The sequence below is a fragment of the Acinonyx jubatus genome, chromosome B4 (assembly GCF_027475565.1).
Source record: "Acinonyx jubatus isolate Ajub_Pintada_27869175 chromosome B4, VMU_Ajub_asm_v1.0, whole genome shotgun sequence".
NCBI lineage: Eukaryota > Metazoa > Chordata > Mammalia > Carnivora > Felidae > Acinonyx > Acinonyx jubatus.
In genome coordinates this window covers 21345525-21371814 of record NC_069387.1, presented here as the reverse complement: position 1 = coordinate 21371814, position 26290 = coordinate 21345525, and the positions used below count along the sequence as shown (strand labels likewise).

At 42.8% G+C, this 26290-nt stretch overlaps 1 protein-coding gene across 2 annotated transcripts in view; it reads left to right on the top strand.

The window, feature by feature from the left end:
* Positions 1-4088: 4088 nt before the first annotated feature.
* The window catches only part of CB4H10orf67 (chromosome B4 C10orf67 homolog), a 163160-nt gene continuing 140958 nt past the window's right edge, over positions 4089-26290 (top strand). Inside the window, exons 1-2 of one of the 2 annotated variants that reach the window (XR_008299952.1) lie at positions 4089-4581; positions 20724-20844. Coding sequence is in view for 1 of the 2 variants with exons in the window: in XM_027073637.2 (XP_026929438.2) it covers positions 4403-4581; positions 20724-20844 (300 nt within the window). In the remaining variant the exon portion in view is untranslated. The remainder of the gene's footprint in view (positions 4582-20723; positions 20845-26290) is intronic. The other variant, XM_027073637.2, reaches the window with a different exon arrangement.

Here is a 26290-nt window from a genome sequence, read left to right as displayed (position 1 = left end):
GTATATTAACTAGCATGGCGTGACTTGTTGGTCTAGAACGGTTAACAGCAGAGCTTGGAGTAGCCCCTTCAGTAAGTTTGAACTTCCTGATTTGAGCAAGAGTGGATGTGCCATCCTAGACCGTGAGCTCCTGATCAGCACCTTGGTAGAGCAGAACCCAGGTAGCCTAAGTCCCTCTCAGGGTACCTTGAAGCATTTCTAGGTAAATAAACAGGCATAACAATAACAAATTGGAGTTTCACACTACCGAATTCTTCTGTGTCCAATATTCCCCATGAGTTCTCAAAATTGCTAAATTAGAATGTTTTACTCCACGTTTCTGAGATGGAGTTCAAAGCAGAAGGACAATGAAGGTGTTCATATTACACTCGCTGGAATACTAGTTCAAGAGCCGAGCTGACTTTCTAGGCAAAGCCTGACCTGGTGGTTCGTTATGGGGAACGTCTTGTCTCTAAGTCTGGTCCTCCAGTAGAAGGTCTAAGCACTGTATCTTATTTATCAATTCACTTAGGTCAAAGCACAGGGGAATACTCATGCTAACCAAAACCAGATGTCTGCTATCTAGATTATGTCTTTTGTGTGAATCTATATATCCAAGGATCTGAATTACCCTGTGGCACTACAAATAGAACAGAGAACTAGACGGTCCTACGTAGCTGATTTATGGCAGTCTGATGAGTGTTCCACTCCTCATGACAGTAAATCCCAGCCTTCTGTGGTCTGATGAAACGAAGCCCCCAGGAAAGGGCTTCGTCTCATCATTTCTTATTATTTCTTTCACTGATTCTGGGATTCATACCTTTACCATCTTTCGTTGAAATCTCAGACTGCACGAACCATGGTAATTGCCCTTATATATTATTCTCCGTTCAGACTTCCACCTTTCCAGAGTCACTTCACTGCATATTGCAATTTGCAGTATATACATATTGCACTGTATATGTTGCAAATTTGCCAGGTTGTGTTGGCAGGCATGCAGACCCACTATGGTCAGTTGGCCAGACCCAGGAGACTTCCCGAATTTCCCTCAGCAGCAAGGTCACAAACCTTCTTGCAGCTGGCCTGACTTCGACAGACGGCTCAGCCCTACCGTCCTTTTTTTTCACATTTTTGCTGATCTCCCTTTTAAACATCTAGACCAGCTCCAAATAGAGGATATCCTCTATCCCAGCGCTCAAGGACATTTGGCAGTTAGATCCAAATTCCACATCAAGACTGCTCCTGCCCAGCTCCCATCATACTTCCCATCTTGGTTTTCAGCTCTAGCCACGTGACCAACACTTACCGATGGATTTTTACAAGAGTGGATATGCTATGTCATTGCAGCAAAACTTAAGACATAAAAATGATGCAGTCTCAGGAGGTTTTCCGTAAAGGATTTAGTAGTATAATATTGTCCTGGCTAGAGACCTGGCCATTTCCTTTCCCAACCCTTTATTTAAGACCTTGGGTTATGGATGAAGCACAACACAAAACAAGTTCACCTAACAGAGCCTGCACCACATAATCACAGATTACAGCTGGTGATAAAAGAAAAATAAGCACTTTACATATGATGACTCCAGAAAGAATTTAAATTACAAACCTAGCCTGAAAACTCTTGGCTTTTATTAGACTACAGGACCGATAATATCCAAGTGGGATATATAAATGACTATGTTTAGAGTCAGCACTCGACTGGTAATCAAATCCTCATGCCGTTTCATCTGAGATGTTATCACTTTTAATAATTGGTGGGTGATATTTTCATATAAACACACATTACATTTACACCCCTTTCAAAGAAGCATTTGAAGAGTTAAAATTGTGCCGCAAGTAACACAAAGTTAAAAACTTTAACTTACAAAGTAAACTGAACTATTAACTTAAAAAGTATTTTAGCTTATAAGACATTTCACCTTTTTTTTTTAATTTTTTTTCAACGTTTTTATTTATTTTTGGGACAGAGAGAGAGACAGAGCATGAACGGGGAGGGGCAGAGAGAGAGGGAGACACAGAATCGGAAACAGGCTCCAGGCTCCGAGCCGTCAGCCCAGAGCCTGACGCGGGGCTCGAACTCACGGACCGCGAGATCGTGACCTGGCTGAAGCCGGACGCTTAACCGACTGCGCCACCCAGGCGCCCCAGACATTTCACCTTTTTAAAAATGGAAAACTTTAAACAGTGTATTCCTTAGCTATGGTTTAGAAAGGACGGACCCGCGTTGTTACAGGCCTGGTTAGGATCTGTTTTACCATGGGCTGCCTGAGCCGTGTGCTTTTCTTCCTTTATAGATTACTCCCAATCATCCTGAGAAAGGTTGATTAGCCAGTTTTTACTGGTGAGAAAAAAGAGGCTTGGAGACGTTAAATCAATTTTCCAATGTTCTAACGCAGCTAAATTTCACAGGATTTATTTATTTTTAATATTTACTCCAGAGCTTGTGAGCTTTCCACTAAAAACCATCAATTAATTCGTCGTGCGATACAAGAGCCTGGATTTAGTATGACAAATGCTTTGACAGGGCCAACCCCAGTTGTTTATAGGTGAGAACATGATCTGAAATGAGCAGTTTTATAAGGCAGAAGGCCTGAGAGGTAAACGTAGGTAACTGACAACAAGAGAAGTGCGTTAGGTAGTTAATAGTTTCAAAAACAATCCTGCTCATAACTTGGTCTCCCAGACACTGAAATCTGAAACTCTTTGATATGCTCTAGCAAGGCTTGAAACAAAGAAGTTTTGTTCAGTCCATGTTTTCGTGGGATGGTGTAACTATGTCCATATCAGCCAACAAATGCTGCACAGAGCTGACCAATGACTCATGAAGTCTACCGTGAGATGTCCCTCTTCAGTTTCAAAATATTCACTTTGAATTGCATTAACGGAAGCAGCCAACAGCTTGTCACGGTCTTTTCACCACCTTAGCCCAGTCCTAGCCAGATTACATTTTTTTTTTAAACAGACTTCTAAGGTTTTTTTTTTCCTTTGAGATAATACGTTTTATTTATTTTTTAATATAATTTATTGACAAATTGGTTTCCATACAACACCCCATGCTCAAGACAAAGCATGAGAGGGGGAGGGGCAGAGAGAGAGAGAGAGAGAGAGGGAGAGAGAGAGAGAGAGAGAGAGAGAGAGAGAGAGAGAGAGAGAAAGGGAAACATAGAATCCAAAGCAGGCTCCAAGCTCAGAGCAGTCAGCACAGAGCCCGAATTGGGACTGGAACCCATGAACCGTGAGATCAGGTGCCCCTAACCAATTTACATTTTTAATTTTACCTTTTACAATTTTTACCTTTTAGAATTTTTATGTGCACTGTGATAAAAAAAAATCACTTAATTATAGATTTATACATTTCTCCCTTTTAATATACTTTTTGATTATGATGAAATTTCCCTCAAGAGACTTAGAAGTTAGATTTTGAAAATAAAAATCTACATAAAATAAAAGTAACGCCTTCTGTCTTCACCTTCTCGAAGGAAAACAAAACTTTACAGAAGATCATGTTGGCATTGGTTGCGATTAATTTTTTAGTCGTCTTCGGATTGGGGCCTTCGGTCTTTGTCTTTAAATACAAGAGCAGTGTTAATGCTACCTAATTTCCTTTTTGTAGTTTGAGCTGCCAATATGAAACTTACTTTGTTTTCACACGATTATGAGAGAAAATATTGTTTTCCTGTAGCCCATGTGTTGAAATGGAAATCTAGTCTACTTAGCTCTAAAACTAGCAAATGACATACTATGACATTAGAAACGATGTATCACCATTGTCAACACGTAATTTAGAATAACGGATGAACAACAGCTTGACCATTAAGCAGTTTCTCTTACGATTTTAGACACTTTGCAACAATGAATTCCACACTACACTCCATCGCTTAAAACCTAACGCCGGAATTCTGACCTTCATACTAAGTAGGAATGTAGGCTGTTGAATGTGTGCAAAGAATTTTTTGTCCACGAACGCCTACGTCTGTGGTCAAGTGGCAGGTGTAGGCAATTCATCAGGCAGCCCTCTTCCTTCTTATTAAGGCACTGCTCCGGGCGCCCGAGGGTCCTTAGGTCCCGAGCATGGCTATTTGTCGTCCGCCGGGAGGGCGCCTTTTGGCGCAGGGTGCACGGCCAGGGAGGCGAGGGTCGCCGATTTTCGTTCGAACGTCGCGTGGGGAGGGGTGTTCGTGTGAAAAGAAAGGCGCTCGGGAGAAGAGGCGGCAAGGAGAGGCGGGGCGTGGTGGGATGCTGCAGGGGCGGCTAGACGGGTCCAGCTTTTCCCGGGACACTTCTGCGGCGGCCTGGCCGTGGGCGCCCGGGGCACAGGGCGCCGGGTCGGGAAGCCCAGAGTCAGACCCGCGGTGCCAGCCGCCCGGGCCCCTCCGCGCAGGCGCCGCCCACTCCCGCGCTCCGCCCGCCCCCAGGGGTCGCCATGGCAACGGACGCGGGCTTCTGGACTCCGACTCCCCCGAGCCCCCAGCTTCGCGGGAGGCGGCCGGCTGAGCCGCGGGCTCCGATGGCGGGCAAGGGCCACACGCCCGAGACCGAGGAGTGCTGGAAGATCCTCGAGAGCCTCGAGTCGACTATTGAGCAATGCCGGTTCAGCCCCAGGTGACGCGCGCGAGCCGCAGCGCCACCCCTCGTCCGCGCGCCCCTTTCCCGCGCCTCCGCGCCCCCCTTTCCGCGCCTCCGCGCCCGCGCCCCGGGCCACGGCCCTGCTGGTCTGATTTCTTAAGTGTATTCACGTAAACTGAGAGCACGGGTTCTGGAGCCAGGGGGCCTGAGTTCAAATCCTGAGACCCACTGCACGGCCCCTGAGTTGGGCGAGTCCCTTAAAAACTCTGTCTCAGTCACCTGCTGGGAAAGCAGCCGGGTGGTGCCGAGCAGCGCCTACTTCATAGCCCACAGTGAACATGAAATGGGTGCGTGTGGGTAACGTGTTTAGAAGTGTGCCATACATATATATACATAGTACCCTGTAGGTGTTTGCCAATATTCTAGTTATTTCTTGATGTTTTCTTTACGTCTCCTCCCTCCTGTGACCCTTTGCCCCCCCCCACCCCCCGCCACATTTTGTTTGGATAACGTAGAGCTGATGTATCTGGGAAAATGTATTTTTCTTTCCGAAATCAGTAGGTGGCCGGCACTAGGTTAGCTACCATGTGCAAGCACTTAAAATTCTCCAAGTCAGGGGTCTCACGGTGCCAGGTGGGCTGGCTTAGAGGCAAGTCCCACACACTGAGGCTCCGGAGTGAGAAGAAAGGACGAGCGCCGTACTCGCCCGATGGTGGGGACTGACCCAGTGAGCCAGTGCTGCTTAAGTGGGTGCGTGTTAAATCAGGTTTTTTTGGTGGTTGTGAAAGTCACATATTGCCGGTGGCACATAATAAGCACCATGGGCACAGTGTCTAACCTGTTCGGCTTGTTTACAGCTAGGAATGACTTCCTGCCTGGGCATTGCGTGGCGTGTGGCTCTCCCACAAAACACACCGGCCCCGCTCAGCGGACAAGGTGACGTACCAGGTGCCCAGGGCATGCTTGGGGCCCAAACAAAGGAGTCGCTGATGCCCACGTGAATTCCTCTTCACCCCGAGTGCCAGGGGGACCGGGTTGGTGCTCTGGTAGAAGAGGCTGGAGTGCTGTCTGCCATCCTGGGTTTAGGGCACAGGTTGGCACCGGGCAAGCAGCAGCCTCCACCTCCTCTGAAGCCCCGCCCTTCTAGTCAAGAAACCCATGATGAGGCAGCAAACTAGACGATAAATAAGTTAGCCTGTAAGCGCTGAGGACGGAATAGCAGGGAGGGAGCAGAGGAGCTAGTGTGTGGAGTGGGGAAGCGGATGGTAATTTTAGACACTGATGAAGTTTTAGGGCGATGGGGGCTTGGTTCGTAGGGTCCGGAGCCAACAACCAAGAATTTTGGAAGATGTCTTTGGTGCAAAAAAGTGATTTTATCGAAGCGCAGGGACAGGACCCGTGGGCAGGATGAGCTGCGCTGCAGGTGTGTGTGGGGGGGGGGGTGACCATTTGGTGGAGTGGGGGAGATAAAGTCTAGAGGGAGTTTCTGAAGAGAATTTCACATGCTAAAGACTTACTGGAGGCCTAGCTGTTGTCAAGCTAAGGTGGGTTTTCCCTCTAGCAAAGCATTAACATTAAGACTCTCGGGAGTTCCTGGACTTTTAGGCTGTTGATGGGATCGCCTTGATTGCCTTTTTCTAGTACACAGTTTAGCCATTTGTGGGTTTTTTGTTTTTTGTTTGTTTGTTTTTTTGTCCTTTCCTGTTTTGGGGTCGCTTGGAGTGTCCAAGGAATATCATACATGTCCCACCTCCGGGGTGGGGGGGTGGGTGCTGTGAGCCTGTACTTTGCCCCCAGCTTGCCCCACACTCCCTCATCAACACTGTGGTCAAGGAAAGCTTCTCAGAGATGACACTGGAGTGAAGAAATGCAGGCTGGGGGTGGGGGGAACCATTCTGACCTCTCAGGGGACAAAGTGTCCCGGGCAAAGCACAGGAAGCCGGAAGGGGTGGGGCTGGGTGTCTGGGGCCCAGCCGGGACCCCTGTATGCCTGCAGCAGAGAGAGGGGAGCGCAGTGGAGAGGAGGTCAGACCTAAGGGGGACAGTGCCAGACGGTGGTGTGGGACCTGGATCATCAGAAGGACCTCAGCTTCGACTTTCAGTAAGGTATCAGATGTGCTTTTTCAGCACTGCCAAGCAATTCTCCAAATGTCAGCACTGACTGAGTGTCCTACACTTTAACTCAGTGCTGACACTCATACCTAGAGACAGCCTCAAACACCACAGGTCAAGGGCTCAGTCCCACCAGCCTGCTCTCCCCCACCCCACTTCAGGTGCCAGTTGCAAATGCAGGTTGTTACCTGTGCTTCTGACCATTCAGCCTTAAGTGAGCGGTTCCCCTAACTCCCTCTGTGGGTTCAATTAATTTGCTAGAGCCACTTCTAGAACTCAGGGTAGTAAAGGAGACAAATACATACATGACCAGATAAAGAGACACATAGGGTGAGGTCTTGAAGGGGCCAGAGCACAGAAACTTCTCTCCCCATGGAGTTTGTGGAGTGTGCCACCCTCCTGGCACCTGGCTGTGTTCTTGTTCATCAACCCAGAAGCTCGCTGAGCCTTGTAGTTCAGAGATTTTTATGGAGGCTTCATTACAGAGGCCCAATTGATTGAAATCATTGGCTTTTGGTGATTGGGTCTACCTCCAGCCCCTTCAGAGGGAGGTCTGGTCATGGGACTGACAGGTTCCACCCTCTAATTGTGGTTGGTTTCCCTTGCAACCAGCCTCCATCCTTAGGGGCTTTTCACAAGTCCCCTTAGGAACATCAACTAAGGTGTGGTTCAAAGGAGTTTGTTATGAATTACAGAAGACACACAGTTGACCTTTTTCCACATCGAGGCTATTTCAGGAACTGAGGACAAAAGACCAAATATAACAAAAGATGATCCTATTGCCCTTGTCATTCAAGAAATTCCAAGGGTCTTGGGAGCTTTGAGGCCGGAACCTTGGATGAAGACCAAAATATATATTTCTTATTATAAATCACACTGTCAAAGATGGGAAGCCATTGCGGGGTGGGGGTGGGGTGGGGATTGGAACAGAGGAACAATTTCATATGATTAATCTTTCAACTGGATTACTCTGGCTGCTGTTTTGATAATAGATTATAATGAAGATAAGGGCAGAAACAGGTAGACCAGTTAGGTGGTATGGGGGGAAAATCATTTTGCCCTTACCTTTCTGTGTTCTCGGATGAGACCAACCCCATAATAAGAGATAGATTAACAGGAAAAAACAAACAAACAGAAGTTTAATAGGGTGTATGCCTCTTGTATACATACACGAGAGATACCCAGGAAAACTAAGTAACTCCTCGAAATGGCCCAGCCAGCACCTTAAATACCATCACCTAAACACAAAAGATGGAGGTTGGGTAGAGGGGAAGAGTGAGTTATGGGAGATTGTCAGGAAAAGCACAGTAAACAAAAGCATGGCTGTTATGCAGATTTAAATTGGTGCCTTCTTATTGGTAAGCTTCTCCTGTGATTTACTCATCCTTTCCTTCCTGGTCTGGAGAGGAAGACACTTCCAAATGGCAACATTTGTAAATGGAAATTTATAAAATATATTATGTAATATATGTAATATAAATATACATAATATGATATATTCTTTATAAATGTAAATTTACAGAAGGATAACTTCTGCTTTGTTTTCAGAGCTTCTCTTGTGTCTGCAGTTCTCAGAATACTTGACTCACAAAAATCCTCATGCCAAAGAGGCATACTTTGAGGAACCATATTCTGCTTCTCTTCAAGTCTGATGTCCAGAAGAGAGGTCCAGGCTGGCTATATCAATTTGGGAGTCATTAGCACAGAGACAGAGAGGCTGGAGGACTTGGCGAGATCACCTAGGAAGTGGGCACAACAAAGAGAAGTCTCTTTGAGCCTGGGGTACATCATAGTTGTGTATTCTTGGAGGAAAGAAAGAGGGAAGCAATGTTTTTCTTATTTCAAATTGAACAGTACGCCACGGTGAAAGTTCAGCATGCCGAATGCCATCTTCTTCGACTAATTCATTAATGAGCATTTGTTAGGGTAGTCTATTCTGGGATTCAGTGAGAAGTATCATTGCATCCTATTAATAAATATTCATGGGTCTGTTTTCTATAATAAATTTACATGTTAATTTTGTATCTAGTTTATTAAAAAAAACAGAATCGTCATCTTTCCAAGATTGTATTTTATGCACAACAACCAAGCCATTATTCAGAAGTTGAATTGCTGAGACTATAAATAAGGACTGTGTAGGAACCACTTAGCTAATTTGTTGTGATGTGGGTTTCCATTCTAGGCACGGGGGCTGCCATTTAAAATTAGAGACATTTGGAATGTGACGGGAAACTGAAGAATGAACCGTCATGTTTCACTTAGATCCTGAATGAGCCAGATCTTTCTGAGTCGATTATACAAAAATTTAAGACTCGAGAGACCTTGGAGCCGTGAGCCTGTTCCCACTAGGGATGGAGAACTGGAATCTGTCACTTCAGGCTTATGATTCTAGAGGAGTTATTTCCTCTCTTCAAATCCTGGTTTCTACATCTTCAAAACAAGAAAGTCAGTATCTCTCTTATGAAATTATTGGGAGGATAACCTGAAGGGAAAATGTGTGTGTTAATGCATATATCTTAACAACCACACGGGACCAGTTAAGCACTCAATACATAGTGCTTAATATAATTTTTAGATGCTCTGTAGGAGGTATCTATAGAATTTTTGGACTTGATTTTAAAGCATCGTATTGTAGTATTATAACATTATGGCACCAGAAGGAATAACTGAAAATGTTATGCCAAGTATGTAAATCATATCCTGAAAATATATGTATTGGAGGTGTTTTAAAAATACTTTTAACTTATTTTTACCAGCGTTATTGGCACGTAATTGACATGTAACATTATATATGCATAATAACTACCCACATTCCATAAACCTAGTGTCCACAAAAGATTTTTTGCTTAAAATGGAAAAGAAAGAACATACATGTTCAAGCTTAATGAAAAATGAAGTTGAATAATAAAAAAGAGCTACTTGGCACCAGGGAGGGTAAAAGATTGCATTTCTAGACTGGAGGATGAAGCATTGAGGTCTGTGAAATGTGCAGCATTGTAGAATGTAAACAAGTTAAGTCGTTGCTCGTATTTATTATATCACTGTAGGACTCGGGATCTAGACAAGAGGGAGAAACCTTGCCAGTATTTGAATGGGGGAATATTTCCCGTTCCTTATTAAATTTTAAGTATTTTAACTAGTAAAAGTACGAGAAGTAAGTGAGAGGATTCATTTTCCGAAATACCAAATAAAAGCCGTGCTGTCTAGTTAACAATAGATTTACAACCTATTGGAAAGATGTACGAACCCCCCCACCCCCAAATGGAGTCCCAAACCCCTAGACACTTCACCTCCTGGTTCTTCTTCCCTCTCCGTCTTGCAGGCTTATTTTTGTGGGCTTTGCAATGAACGTGCACCAAAGAACTGAAGTCTCTGTGGCTCCTCAAGGAATGTACTTTGGGGCTTACATGGGCGTGGGGCGGGGGGTGCTGGGTAAGGCTGTAACGTCTGTAGTACTCAGCCAATGGGGAGTCAGGGGAGGAACTTGCACGCTAGGAGATAAATTGCCTGCTGTAACTGCCTGTCTGTCAGGCACCCACTCTTGCAAGAATGTTGACTAAAGCCTCGCCTCGCTGTGCCTGAGTCTCCATGTCCCTCCTTTGATGGGGCTTACTTCCCACAAAAAAGGCAGTAACGTTGGTAAAAGAAGACTTTAAGCAGTATCCTCACAGCAATCGAAGACTGGAGCTGTGATCCCAAGGGCAGAGGGAGAGTAAAAAAGAAAGGAACTAAGAATTTAGAAGACCCTCACTTCCACCCCGTCCCGGTGCAAAGCGGATGTTCAGACCTCTTGGGAGAGAGCATGGCTGGTGGCAGAGAAACTTGTCAGAGTGGTGGTGAGTGGCCGGGAGACTTGGGGGAAGATGTAGGCAGGCTGAGGTTCTTTACCCAGCTGGGAGATCCACAACTTCATTCCTGGAGGTCCTGAGTTCTGAAAAAATAACTTTCCCAGGGTGCCTGGCTGGCTTAATCAGTGGAGTCTGTGACTCTTGATCTCAGGTTTGTGAGTTTGAGCCCCATGTTGGATGTAGAGATTATTTAAAATCTTAAAAAAATAAATAACTTTCCCTCTACCCTTCTAGGCAGGTTCTTGGCTGAGACCCCTGTAGGAAAAGACAGATTACTCGTAGAAAAACAAAGAGAAGTTTAATAACATGTATACCTCCTGTATGCATGGACCCCAGCAAATTTAGTAACCCCCCCAAATGGCCCAAGCTACCACTTTAAATACTATCTCCACCTAACGACAAAAGAAGATGTTGGAGGGTGAAGAGGGAGCCAGTTGTGGGAGGTTACCAAGCAAAGCACAGTAAAGGAGGGTATGGCTGTTATGCAGATTTAAGTCCTTGCCTTGTTAAATTTCTAGAGATTTAGTCTTCCTTCTCTTGCTGGTACAGCTTGGGAGACACCTTTACAAATGGAGATAACCCTCATAAATGTACATGTCCCTTACAAAAGGGCAATTTATGCTCTGTTTTCAGAGCTTCTGTCCCTGCTGGTCCTCAAAAATAACTCGCTCAAGATAATCCTTATACCAAAGAGGCATGCTTTGGGGTGGCAAATTCTGCTCCCCTTCAGCATGGAAATGCTAAAAAGCACCCCAGAGAATCCCCTGGGTTCCAAACGTAGCCTTCCCTGACTCCATTGTATACCAACAACCCCCTTAACCCCTTTGTAATCAGAATCAACCATTTCAGCCAGACCCCATTCTCTCCAATTTGGTTCAAGGGCAAAAGGATAGGGAAGTGGCCAGGTAACCGTTCAATTAAATCTCATCTAACCCGCTGGAATTATTGTTGTGTTTCTGGGTGGAAGTAATCACCCCCTGAAAATGAAGACCTCCAAGCCAGCAGATCATCAAGTTGCTGGGACAGGAAGCAGTACTTTAAGGAGTGGGTTACGAGGTATCCTAGTGAGAGGAGCCACTTTACTTCTGTCTCTCAGTTCCTGGACCCGTGGCTGTGGGAAAGAGAGCACCACATGCTGATTCAAAGCATATACTGTATCCTGTAAGACAGAAACACATCCTCGCATGGGTTGGTCTCTCAGATGCCGTAATGGAATCTGCAGTAAGCTATTTTACCCTTCCATTAGGCCAGCCACTACTGGGTGATGGGATATGTGATCAGACCTGTCATTTCCATGGGCATGAGCCCATGGCTCCACTTCTGCTGTGAAACGAGTACCTTCTGATAGAAGTGCTTGTGTGCACCATGTCACGATGGCGGATAAGGCCTTCTGTGATGGATGGTGGTTCTGGCAGATGCATTATGACCAGGGAATGCAAATCCGTGTGCAGAATATGTTTATGTCTATCCCAGGGAGGATGATGGAAGAGGTTCAGTGTTATCAAGCTGGTACCCGCCCCCCTGGTTAACACTGCCATGTTAGGAACTCAGGATTGGTGTGTGTTGTTGGCTGAGTAGGCACTCAGTGCTTGCAGCAGCCAGGCCATCCTCCATAAGGGGAAGTCCATGTCATTGAACTCCATCCCTGCCACCATAGCCATTTCGTTCAAGGGCCATTGAGCGAGCACTGGGTTGGTTGCAGAAACTAACCAGCTGCTATCCCCAAAGGATGTCATTTTGCCTCCTTGATGACTGAATACTTTCTCTGTGGTAGATTCCCTTTTGTGAGCATTCACAAGGGGCACAAGTATCATTATAGCCTGGGCCTGTTCTTAAAAGTTCATCCACACTCTTCCCCAGACTTTCTTGTCACCAACTTCTCAGTCTTTTTCCTACCAAGTTCCTGACCATTATCCACTTAAAACTTGAACAACAGAACATAAATTGACACAGATACGCAATCCTGGCTGTCTCTCATCCAGAAAAAGTAAACAACCAAATGTACTGCATGAAAGTCTATTCAGTGGAAGGATTTTCCCTCATGGCTGTCCTTCACGGTCACCTCTGAGCGGGGCTGTGGGACTAAAGGTATCCCCCTTCTGACGGCAGCACCCTCTGTTAACCAGGCTTGAGTTCTTCTTCCTCAATCAACTGATCATACGGAACTGCCCATGAGGCTGTAGCCGTGGACTGAGGGGGAAGAGGTGATGCAGCGCGAGCCACATGCTCCCTGTAAATGTCGTCCCTTCTCCTTGAGCCTGGACTCTTTTTTTTTTTTTTTTTTTAATTTTTTTTAACGTTTATGTATTTTTGAGACAGAGAGAGACAGAGCATGAATGCGGGAGGGTCAGAGAGAGAGGGAGACACAGAATCTGAAACAGGCTCCAGGCTCTGAGCTGTCAGCACAGAGCACGACACGGGGCTCGAACTCACGGACGTGAGATCATGACCTGGGCCGAAGTCGGACGCCCAACCAACTGAGCCACCCAGGCGCCCCGAGCCTGGACTCTTACATGTCCCTTCCATCTTATGAGACCGAAGCTGCTTATGCCCAATTTTACGGTTTGGTGGGTCAGATAAAACCCAGTTTGTCATGGGAAACTCAGGCCTGCTGACTCACGGTGACGTATTCAGTCTTTTCCAGGCTCAGTAGCAAGCCAGGGCTGTTTCTCAAAAGGATAATAGTCATCTGTACAAGAAGGCATAAGATTTGCTCTGAAATCCTAGAGGTCTCTGCTGTGATTTTCTTAGTGGTGCTTGCCACAGGATCACAGATCATCCCCGTTTGTCACAGGCACTCATGAGAGCCATTTTATCTGCTGGATCATAACATCCAAGTGGAAAAGCAGCTTGCACTACAGTCGAGATTCTTTTATTCTGGGCTCCCATAAAAACTGGCAGCCTTACCTGTGACTTGGGAAATGGGTTGAAGTAGCATATACAAATGTGGTATATGTCGCTTCCAAAGTCACACTTCATGGTTCATTAAGGCCTAAAATATTGACAGTTCTTCCTGGTTGAAGGTGGTGAAATTTGAGCTTGCTTGAAGAATGCATATGACTTTTAAAAAATGATTTACTTTGGGGGAGCCTGGATGGCTCCGTCTGTTAAACATTTGACTCTTGATCTCAGCTCCGGTCTTGATGTCTCCCTCTCTCTCTCTCTCTCTCTCTTTCTCTTTTAGTAAGTTTATTTATTTATTTTGAGAGAGACAGAGACAGCACAAATTAGAGGGGAGCAGAGAGAAAGGGACAGAGAGAATCCCAAGCAGGCTCCATGCTGCCAGCACAGAGCCTGATGCAGGGCTAGAAAACACGAAACCATGAGATCATGACCTAAACTGAAATCAAGAGTTGGACGCTCAACTGACTGAGCCACCCAAGTGCCCCAGCTCAGGTCTTGATCTCTCGGTTGTGAGTTCAAACCCCCACCCCCTCGCCCCCGTTGGGCTCCATGCTGGACATGAAACCTACTTTAAAAAAAAAGATTAGTCTGAAATTACTTTGAATCTACAGAAAAGTTGCCGGAACAGAACTAAGATCTTGCATATCCCCTTCACTGAGATTCTTCAATTCTTAACATTTTACCATATTTGTTTTTCCTCTCTCTCCCTGCTTCCTCCTCCTCCTTGTCCCCTCCCTTTGTACACATTCACACATATAAAAACTCGTACACTCATTATTGTTAGTCTTTTTCAAACCCTTTGAGAGTAACTCAAGAATTGGTGCCCACCACTGCTAGGTATTACAGTACGATTTTCCTAAAATGGATATTCTCCTATATAACTAGCACACAGCTCTCAAAATCAGGAAGCCGACATTAGCCCAGCACTACAACGGGCCCCTTCAAGTTATGCCAGGTGTACTAACAATAACTTTTTCCTTTTTTGTTCTGGATCCTATCTACGTATGTGTTGTGTTTAGCTATCCTTGCCCTTCAGGCACATTCAGTGTAGAAGAGTTCCTTAGCCTCTCCCTGGCGTTTATGTCCTTGACACTTTTAAAAAGTATTGACTTCAGATTTTGTAGGATGACCACCTCTATCTGATGTTTTCTTGTAACCAGACTCAGGTTATGCATTCTTGGCAGGAATGCCCCAGAAATGGAGATAGGCTCTTTCCAAGGCATCAACTTCAGTGGGCAAATGTCATTCAGTCTGTTTCCCCATTGGGGCTTTAACTTTGACCTTGTTGGGTTGGTGTTTGCCAGGGTTCTCTATCATAAATTTACCATTCTTCCCTTTGTAATAAATTATTATTTGGGGGGCACCTGGGTGGCTCAGCCAGTTAAGCGTCCTGCTCTTGATTTCGGCTCAGGTTATGATCTCAAAATTTGTGAGACTGAGCCCCGTGTTGGACTCTACTGGGACAGAACACAGCCTGCTTGGGATTCTCTCTCTCCCTCGCTCTCTGGCCCTCCCCCATGTGTACATGCTCTCTCTAAATAAATAAATAAATAAATAAGCATTAGAAAAATTTTATTTTGTGAGTAGGTATTACAAAATCTCCTTTTCTTCCCCCCCACCTTGCTTCACTGAGATATAATTGACACTTGACATTGTGTACGTTTAAGATGTATAATGTGATGATTTGGTATATGTATATATTATAAAGTGGTTACTGCAATAAAGCTAGTTAAAACATCCATCACCTCACATAATTACTTGTGTGTGTGTGTGAGGACATTTAATATTCACTCTCTTAGCAACTTTCAAATATACAATACAGTACTGTTGACTGTAATCACGATGCTGTGCGTTAGATCCCAGAACTTCTTTCTCTTAAAATTGGGAGTTTGACTAACATCTCTCCATTTCCCCACCCTTCAGCTTCTGCAGCCACCATTCCTTTGTCTGTTTCTGTGAGTTTGGCTCTTTTAGATTCCACATATAAGTGAGATCATACTGTATTTGTCTTCCTCTGTCTATCTTATTTTACCTAGTATAATGGCCTCAGTGTTCATCTATGGTGTCACACAAATGGCAGAGTTACCCTTTTTTATGGTGGAATAATATTCCATCGTATATAAACATTATATCTTCTTTATCCATTTATCCATTAATCGGCACTTAGGTTGTTTCTATCTCTTGGCTATTTTGAATAATGTTTCAGTGAACGTGGGGTGTAGATACTGAGATAATGACCTAATTTCCTTTGGATATATACCCAGAAGTGGGATTGCCAGTACATAAGGTAGTTCTATTTTTAAGTTTTTGAAACAATTTCTTAAATTTTGATTAAGAAAAATTCTCTTAATCAAAATTCCGCTGACCAGCCTTACCTGTCACTGATGACTCCCACCTTAATGAGTCGCCTCTGTGGGGGTTGCCAAATGCTGGTTCCCTAGTTTCATCATTCTTTTTTACATCCATTACATTAACGTACCCAAGTCTCCTGATCATTCTGGCTCTGCGATGCTGTTCCTGTTTCTCACACTACCCTACATTCTTGGCTACTGGGCCTACTGGCCTTTTCCCCTGCATGGCTTCCAACCTTTCTCATGGGGAAATTGACTCTTGTCATTGACCATGATGTTGATTCCTCCACTCTTGCGAGGGAAGGGAATGGAAGGAAAAGGAAGTTGGAAAAGATAGTGACTACATATGGTTTCAATAGGTGAAACTGTGGGGAGACTGTGTCTTAGGCTATGGGTACTACCAAGGTACAGATGTATTTTGAGAACATTTAATAGGTGACCATGGTACATAGTGTATATGCAATGAGAGATGAGTTAATCACTGCCTCAGAATATATAACATATTTTTGTTCACTTGTTTACTGGTTGTCTTTCCCTTTAGAATGTAAGTTCCGTGAGAACAAAGACTTTGCCTTGTCCACTCCTGTTAGCTTTGGTGCCCAAAACAGGGTCTAGCAAAAAATAGGTACTCAGTTATGCTTTGTTAAATTTGTGAAGCTCAAATAAGTAGTTTGCACCCATATTTTGAAGGTCAGAATAAGAAGACTGTATTTAATTCTCTTTGACAAGGGAAGACGGTCAAAGTCTTTTATAGCAGGATAGTGAAACAACCCAGGTTTTTGTAAAATACCTCTAGGGATAATGGGAATGATAGATTAAAAAGAGAAATTTGGAGCCTTGTAGTAATTTTAGGAAATGTTTATTATCTATATTTTATGGGATGCTTACTTGAAAGTAAAATGATTTTGTTTTTATATCATGTTTTAAAAGATTTCAGGGGCATCTGGGTGGCTCAGTAAGTTACGTATCTGACTTTGGCTCTGATCATGATCTCACAGTTCGTGATTTCGAGCCACCCCGCCGCCCCCCCCCCCTTCGGGCTCTGTGCTGACAGCTCGGAGCCTGGAGCCTGCTTGGGATTCTGTGTCTCCCTCTCTCTCTGCCCCTCCCCCGCTCATGCTCTTGTGTGTCTCTCTCAAAAATAAACATTAAAAAAATTAAAAAAATTCTTATAGATAATAAGATTCATCCATTTCTATAGTGTAGTATACTGAATTTTAACATAATATACTGAATTTATACATAAATACATAAATATACAGTATATACATAAATATACTGAATTTTAACATAATAATTACAACTTGGTGGTTTTCGCAAATTATTTTCAAAAATGGTTGTAAATGTCAGGTAGACAAAGCTTTAAATATTGGTGATCTTTTTAGTTAATTGCTATATCTTAGTCATAAAAAAATTCAATACAGAGGTGTGTGGCGGTTTCAGTCAGAAGAACATGCACCTCTTGATCTCAGGGTCATGAGTTTGAGCCCCATGTTGGGTGTAGAGATTACTTAAATAAAAAACTTTTTAAAAATAAAATAAATATAAAAAATTCAATACAAGAAGCATTTATTGAGAGGATTTATGGGTCAGGTACCTGTCAAGGACTCTGCAGTGTTTGAGATCTTACCCTACTTGTAAGCTAACACGTTTGCTTGTTTCATGGCTGTCAGCAGAAGACACAAGACTCCTGGGTCAAAGACAAAGGACTTTCTCATCATTGCAAAAGCACTATCCAGACTTTCATGCTTATTTCTGATGATTTGCCATGCCCCCGCAGTGCCATGAGGGTAACACTAAAGACCCATCATAGATACCTATATACACAGCGTGTTGCATTAAAGGAGGGGATCCCTGAGCTCGCCACTCTTTATAGTAAACAGTATCAGCCTGCTTCTTGGCAGAGGAAAGGCATTACCTCATCCTTCAAGATTGCTCACTGCAAACTCAACTCTGAGGAATGGCCTGCGGAAAGAGTGGTCAGGATTTTGCATTCTTGACATACGCAGAAAGAATGTACAGGGACACTTAGGGACCAAGGAGATGGCCTCTTCCAGTAGTACTGTGTTAGTGCGAAAAAGATACAGACTCCTAAAATGAAATTCGGCCAAATCTAAAATACAATTTTCTGTGGAAAAACACTGGAAATATTAGTTGGAACTGAGGTGGTGCTCCCTCCCCATCTGGATAACATACTGATGAGATTTGTCATCAGTCTGATATTGATAAGTGTGCGGAAGATGAGTTGAAAATTTAGTGGGAGTAGTTGAAAATCATTATTTTAAGTGCTTAAAAATTTATGAATTTAAATTTAGCCTTTCTTGGTTGAATATTACTAGACTTACAATGGTTTTTTCCAAACGTGATGAAAAAATGATACTTCAGACCATAATAATGATAGTAACAATTGCCACCACAACACCAATAGCAGTGAACATTTCTTTTTTTTAATGTTTATTTATTAATTTTTGAGAGAGAGACAGAGTGTGAGCAGGGGAGGGTCAGAGAGAGAGGGAGACACAGCATCTGAAGCAAGCTCCGAGCTAGCAACACAGAGCCCGGTGCAAGGCTCGAACCCACGAACCATGAGATCATGACCTCAGCCAAAGTCGGATACTTAACCCACTGAGTCACCCAGGAGCCCCAGCAGTTAACATTTCTTAAGGGCTTACTATGTGACATGCATCATTCAAAGTGCTTCTGGGTATTAACACACTAATCCTGACAATAACTGTATGAAATAGGCACTAATTTTTTTTTCATAAGAAGAAATTAAGGCCCAGAAAGGTTAGGTAATTTACATCGTATCACATAGCTGGAATACCAGGAAGCGTTCAGCCGCGATTAACAGAAACTCTCAACAATTGGTGCGTTTATTATATGATGCAGGAAGACCAGAGGTATGGCGGGCTTTAGAGCTAGTTGATTCGATGGCTAAACAAAGTCATCAGTGAAAATTACTTGTTTTTTTTTTAACAGCTCATCATTCATGTATGAGCTTTGCCCTCTGACTGGCCCCACTTGTGGTCACCAGATGGCCGTGGCACTTCTTGGCATCGCTTCCACGCAAGGCAGTGTTCGGTCACAGAGGAAAACTCTCCCCTGGTGCCCTGTGGGTGTCGGAGTGCAAAAAGCTTTCCCACAAGCCCCCAACATATCTTTCCTCGGGTCATTCTTGCCAGAAGCAAGTTCCACACCCTCCCCTAAAACATCTGCCCAGAAGAATGGGATCTCTGTGATGGAGACAAGACAAGAGTTACCCTCGACACTGGGAATATGATCACCCTGCCCTGATTTCTGTGGGAGATACGTGTGAGACTCTGCCAGCAAATAAGGAGGGAAAGGGTTGCAGGGGGGCGCTCCCAGCAGGGTCAGCTGGTCAGCAGACAACGAAAGATAGAAGCACTCTGCCTTCTTCAGGGCCTGCCCTGAAAAGTCTGGTGATTCTCCTTGGGCTTTCATGGCTTTCTTTGTTGAGCTGACATTTTAGAAGCTGGTAGTTGGTAAGTTTGATCACATTGACGGAGTGAATCCAGAAAATTGGCTTTCTTTTTACTGTTTACGATAGCCATCATTCAAGGTCGGTAGGAAGAGTTTACAAATACTTAAACTCCTTGCCTACTCAGATTTCTCAAGAAACGGAGTCTGAAAATCAAATACAGTATGGTGGTGTCATGATCCCAAAGAAGAATCCTCAAATTGTTTGTTTCCGGGAACTGTGATCGTTCCTGGGGACCTCAAAGAGCTTTAGTTGATGCCTATTCATGGTAACCGTATTAGAATTTTACAAGGAGAAGTAAAGAATATATGTAAATTAATTCACTGAAAATAATGGTAAACCAATTCTATGCTAATGTAAATAACACAGTTTAAAGAAAAATGAACTTGATTTTTGAAAACAAGAACTTTAATGAGTATAGTGTCATTGCTTTACATTTTTGCAAACCTTTTCAGTGCCTGGCTTCGTGGGGTAGCTGAATTCTCATATCTGCTTCTACATTCATGTCTTGTGCTCACATAACCTGTAGCTTCTGGAAGACTCCACTGAACGCTTGGGAGAGCGTGATGGTGGAAAAGGAAAATAAAATTTTAATGCTATCGGGGTGCCAGGGTGGCTCATTTGGTCGAACATCTGGCTTGATTTCGGCTCAGGTCATGATCCCATCCTTGGTCATGGAATCCAGCCCCGTGTGGAATCCAGTCCTGCCAGAGCATGGAGCCTGCTCAAGATTCTCTCTCCCTCTCCCTCTCCCCTGCTTGTGCACTCTTTCTCTCTTAAAAAAAAAAAAAATCTTAATACTATTATGAAAATAATTTTGACCTTGTGGACTCCCTGGAAGGGTGTCCTGGAACTCCAGGGGTCCTCAGGCCACATTTCAAGAACCCCTATCTCAAAGTATTTTTGCTTGTATGCCTGTGTATAATTTATAATAGGTTTAAGCAGTAGCACAGGTAAAACTGTAGATAGGATATTAAAAGGAGGCTCAAACTGATCATAACTCAGAGAATGGAATTAAGATGAGTACCAGTAGAGCAATATGCCCAGTGCAAGGAATCTGATAATCCAGCAGAGTCCTGGTGAAAACCCCAAAGCATGAGCAGCTAATTCAGAACTTTCCTCACCTCACAGGTCCCTTTGAATCTTTAAAATATAATATGATTTGGGGGACCTGTGTGGCTCAGTCGGTTAAGTATCCAAATCTTGATTTTGGCTCATGATCTCACGGTTCGTGGGTTCAAGCCCCCATCAGGCTCTATGCTGACAGTGCAGAACCTCTTTGAGATTCTTTCTCTCCCTGTCTCTTTGCCCTGCCCCACGCATGCTCGCTCTCTCTCTTTCAAACTAGGTAGACTTTAAAAATATATATAACATGATTTACACAAAAATATCTGTAATAACACACATGTTAAAAGGAAATATCTATTCTATAAAGCACTTTTAATCTCCGTTTATTTTTTCCAGACTTAAAATTTCCGATGATTTGAAGATTGGCTTTTTCAGCACAGACCATGCTACTCAAACAGATTCCAATGAAATTTTGCCATTGAAAGAGTTGAGTTCATCTACAGAGAAGCTAGTACAGGTAAATCTGGATTCATTTAGAAACTTCTGAGATTATTTTAGGTGTTGTTTACCTTTATGTCTCTTTCCTTCACAGAATGGAAATGATTAAAAAATTTTAAATATTAGCATCTTTTACAAGCTGAATTGGATGAGAGCTGTATTTTTTTAAATAATTTGTATACACTGCTGCTTGTATTTACATCATGCGCATGTATGTTTTGCGAAGTGTGTTGTTACTCTCCTTGAAATTCTTTTGACATCTGTGAACATTTTCTATTTATGATACCTTCCGAGATCAGACGAGATCGTGCGCGTTCAGGCTGGTATGGCCATAGACTATTTATGATACCTTTTAAAAATTGTAAAATACTTTTGGTGTGTAGAAAAATGTGGCAAATACTACAATGAATAACTTGGGTTACCCATCATACAGCTTTGTCGAATCTTGACATTCCATCATATTTCCTCTGGATCTTTCTTGATTGTTAAGAAACAGCACATTTCATACACATCGGATATCAAGAGTTATTAAGGTCCCTAATCAATAAAACTGTCACACGGGATAGCATACAACTATAAATACTCTTGTGTCCTTCGTTTCTGTTTTTTCACTCAACAATATAACTTGAAAATCATTCCATATTGATACATAGTTTACTTGCCTATTTCAAAAGTACATCATATCATAAAATGTGCATCATTTATTTAACTATCCCTCTATTAATGGACGTTTTGGTCATCTTAAGTCTTCTACTGCGATGAATAATTCTGTACATACTCATAGGCCAGCAACTTTGTGGCATAAATTTAAAAGTGGAATTTCTGAGTCAGAGGATGTATCTATTAGTCACTTTGAAGGATATTGCCAAATTGCCCTACACGGAGATTGTACCAATTTACACCCCAACTCATAACTTTTGAAAGTTATTTCCTTACATACTTGCTAATTTATTGTCTTTCCTAATGCCTTCAGAACAGTTTTATAACTTCATTTCCTTTGCAGTTTGGCGCATCCAAATGACTGACTTCTGGTCAGTAGAATTCGGTGGAAATATTATGTGGCAACTTTGGGGAACCTTCCTTAGTGAACAGTTCATGTGCACTCATTTTCTGCTACTTCACTCCTTCCTCCACCTCTTCTCCCTACCTCCCTTCCTTCCTCCTTCCCACTTTCTTTCCCTTCCTTTCCTTCTTTTCCTTATTTCTGTGCCTAGAACATGGGTGCTAATGTTTGTACCGTGGTTTTGAGGCAGTGCATGCAGCGGAGTGATAGAATGGGAGGGACTTGTGTCATTTTCACCACTGATTGCCCACATCAATTTCCAGTGAAAGAGAAATAATTTCTCATTGACACTTCTGTTATTTGGAGTTCTAAGATATAGCTGAACCAAATTCTGATACAATATGCTTAAGTCAGATTAAGAGTGTTTCCTCTATTTTTACTTAATAAGAGGCATTTAAAAAAATATCATGAATGACTGGATTTGAATGCTTTTCATGGATCTACTGAATCATTATGGCTTTTCTCCTTTACATGATGATGTGGTGAAAACTGATTTCTTTTTTTATTCCAGTAATCTTTTTTTTTTATTTGTTTATTGTTTCATTTACATCCAAGTTAGTTAGCATATGGTGCAACAATGATTTCAGGAGTAGATTCCTTAATGCTCCTTACCCATTTAGACCATTCCCCCTCCCGCAACCCCTCCAGCAACCCTCTGTTTCTTCTCTGTATTTAAGAGTCTCTTATGTTTTGTCCCACTCCCTGTTTTTATATTATTTTTGCTTCCTTCCCCTATGTTCATCTGCTTTGTATCTTCAATTCCTCATATGAGTGAAGTCATATGATATTGTCTTTCTCTAATTTCGCTTAGCATAATACCCTCCAGTTCCCTCCACGTAATTGCAAATCGCAAGATTTCATTCTTTTTGATTGCCGAGTAATATTCCAGTGTGTGTGTGTGTGTGTGTGTGTGTGTGTGTGTGTACATCTTCTTTTTTTTTTTTTTTAATTTTTATTTATTTTTGGGACAGAGAGAGACAGAGCATGAACGGGGGAGGGGCAGAGAGAGAGGGAGACACAGAATCGGAAACAGGCTCCAGGCTCCGAGCCATCAGCCCAAAGCCTGACGCGGGGCTCGAACTCCCGGACCGCGAGATCGTGACCTGGCTGAAGTCGGACGCTTAACCGACTGCGCCACCCAGGCGCCCCTTTATCCATTTACCTGTCAATGGACATTTGAGCTCTTTCCATACTTTGGCTATTGTCAATAGTGCTGCTATAAATATTGGGGTGCAGGTGCCCCTTCAAAACAGCACACCTGCATCCCTTGGATAAATACCTAGTAGTGCAATTGCTGGACCATAGAACAGTTCTATTTTTAGTTTTTTGAGGAACCTCCATACTGTTTTCCAGAGCAGCTGCACCAGCTTGCATTGCCACCAACAATGCAAAAGAGAGCCTCTTTCTCCGCATCCTCGCCAATATCTGTTGTGGCCTGAGTTGTTCATGTTGGCCATTCTGACAGGTGTCAGGTGGTATCTCACCGTGGTTTTGATTTGTATTTCACTGATGACGAGTGATGTTGAGGAAAACTGATTTTTGAATAGTAAACCCGGAATGAACCCAGCTGGACCATAATAATTCTTTCTGCTTTCTGCATCATTTGCTATCATTTTACCAATGATTGTTTTCATTTATGTTCCTAAGAGATTGTCCTGTAATTTTCTTTTCTTCTTACACTATTGTTCAATCTTGGCACCAGGGTCTTAGTACCTTTATAAAATGAGTTGTGAGATGTTCCTGACTCTTTTCTCTGGAATAATTAACATGAGGTTGGAATTACCTGTTTCTTTATTTGTTAGAAGTCACTTGTGGGGCGCCTGGGTGGCTCAGTCGGTTAAGCGTCCAACTTCGGCTCAGGTCATGATCTCGCAGTCCATGAGTTCGAGCCCCGCGTCGGGCTCTGTGCTGACCGCTCAGAGCCTGGAGCCTGTTTCGGATTCTGTGTCTCCCTCTCTCTGACCCTCCCCTGTTCATGCTCTGTCTCTCCCTGTCTCAAAAATAAATAAAACGTTAAAAAAAAAATTAAAAAAAAAAAAAGAAGTCACTTGTAAAACTGAATGTGCCTACTTTCATTGCTATTTTGATTTTGTTATGGATATATTAAGGTTTTCTTAAATCTTCTTGGGTGAGTTTTGACATTATGTTTTTCTACAAAAGTATTCAGAATGGCAAATTTTTAAATTACTGTCTTCTCTTATTATTCTTAAATCTTTATTGTATCTGTAGTTATATATTTAAAAAAACTATAATTTTGTCCGCACACTTGTTTTTCCCTAGATGAATCTTGGCAGTTTTATCTATATCGTTAATTTTTTCAGAGACTCAACTTTTAGATTTATTAATCCTCTCCCTCATATCTTCATTTCTAGTACATAAATTTCTTATCTTTATTATTTAATTTTTGCTGCTGTTTTGGGTTCGCTCTGTTTTCCTTTGTCTCATTGCTCGAGTTGGATCTCAGTGTCAGTTAGGATGGCATATCACTCTATTTTTAGAAAATGCAGCTATCGTGGCTCCCCTGCTTACACTCTGTCCCTCTGTCTCCCCAAAATAAATAAAACATTAAAAAAAACTTTAAGAGGCACCTGGGTGGCTCAGTCGGTTAGGCATCTGACTTCAGCTTGGGTCATGATCTCATGGTCCTTCTGTGGGTTCAAGCCCCGTGTCGGGCTCTGTGCTCACAGCTCGGAGCCTGGAGCCTGCTTCAGATTCTGTGTCTCCCTCTCTCTCTGCCCCTCCCCTGGTTGCACTCTGTCTCTCTGTCTCCCCAAAATAAATAAGACATTAAAAAAAATTTTTTTAATAAAAAATAAAAAAAAAGAAAATGCAACTATCGTGCCTTAATCCCATAAGTCAGTTAGAGTTAGATAATCCATAGTTGGGGCAGTAGCTCTCTGTTGTTATCTATATACCAGACTTGTTTTATTTTTTCAAATCTCCATTATTAGTGCATGGTTTTGCTTTCATATTCTGACCTCATCGTAGCAAGATGGCTGTTTCACTTCCAGTCTCCATTTGCTGTTCATGGAGGAAGGACCAGATGAGAGAAGTAGAGGGGGCGGCAGCCATGTGAGGAAAGCAGAAAACCCCATAGAAAACCCCAGCTTGTTGATCGTTGGCCTTAACTGTATCCCTTGACCCCTTTGACTGGACGGGGTTCTAGAGAAGCGAACATTTTTTTTAATGTTTATTTATTTTTGAGATGCGGGGGAGGGGCAGAGAGAGAGGGAGACAGAATCCGAAGCAGGTTCCAGGTTCTGAGCTGTCAGCACAGAGCCTGACGTGGGGCTCGAACCCACGGACTACGGGATCACGACCTGAGCTGAAGTCGGACGCTTAACCGACTGAGCCACCCAAGTGCCCCTAGAGAAGAGAGCATTTTAACTAGACATATTTCTGTTCCAAAAAGTCCTGGTCCTCTCAGTAAGGAAGAACCAGTGTAATGGATATTGGGTTGTCAGCTACCAAAGCCTATAGATCATTGTTTTTGAGGCCCCCTCTTTCCTTTGATAAGCATTTACAGTCTTATATTTCCCATAAAGTACTTTTTTACTTTCATTCCACAAATTTTGAAATACAGTATTTTTATTGGTATTCATAATACTAATTATTTTTATTAGTTATTGCTATTAATATTTATCGGTATTAGATTGAAATATTCTAACATTTTCCAAGTATGCTTTTTAGTTATTCTTATGTTGTTGATTTTTAACTTCAGTCCTTTGTTGTCAGTAAAAACTCTTTGTGAGACAAATTATTTGGTGTTTGTTTGCAACTTGTGTTCGTGTGAGGTCGGTCTTTGTCATTGTGCCCTGGATATGGGAAAATAAAGATAAGCTGCACTTGTTAATAGTTGAGAGCGTATATATATGTATGTGTATATGTGTATGTGTATATATATATGTATATGAACATATATGTATGTGAATATATATGTATGTGTATACGTGTATGTATATATGTATATAAATCTATATGTATGTGAATCTATATCTATATCTATATCATCTATATCTATATTTTTACCATTCTCTTCAATACTAATATATCTATATCAACATTCTTTGATATAGTGTTTGCCTGATAAATCTTTCTCATTCTTACACTGACCTCATTTCTGTGTTGTGTCTTAGTATGTCTTTTACAAATTATATATAGCAGGTTTTAAAAATCCAACCTGAGGGCTCCTGGGTGGCTCAGTCAGTCAGTTGAGCATCTGACTTTGGCTCAGGTCGTGATCCCACAGCTCGTGAGCTTGAGCCCCGCATCGGGCTCTGTGCTGACAGCTCAGAGCCTGGAGCCCGCTTCAAGTTCTGTGTCTCCCTCTCTCTCTGCCCCTCCCCACTCATACTCTGTCTCTCTCTCAAAAATGAATGAACATTTAAAAAAATATTTTTAA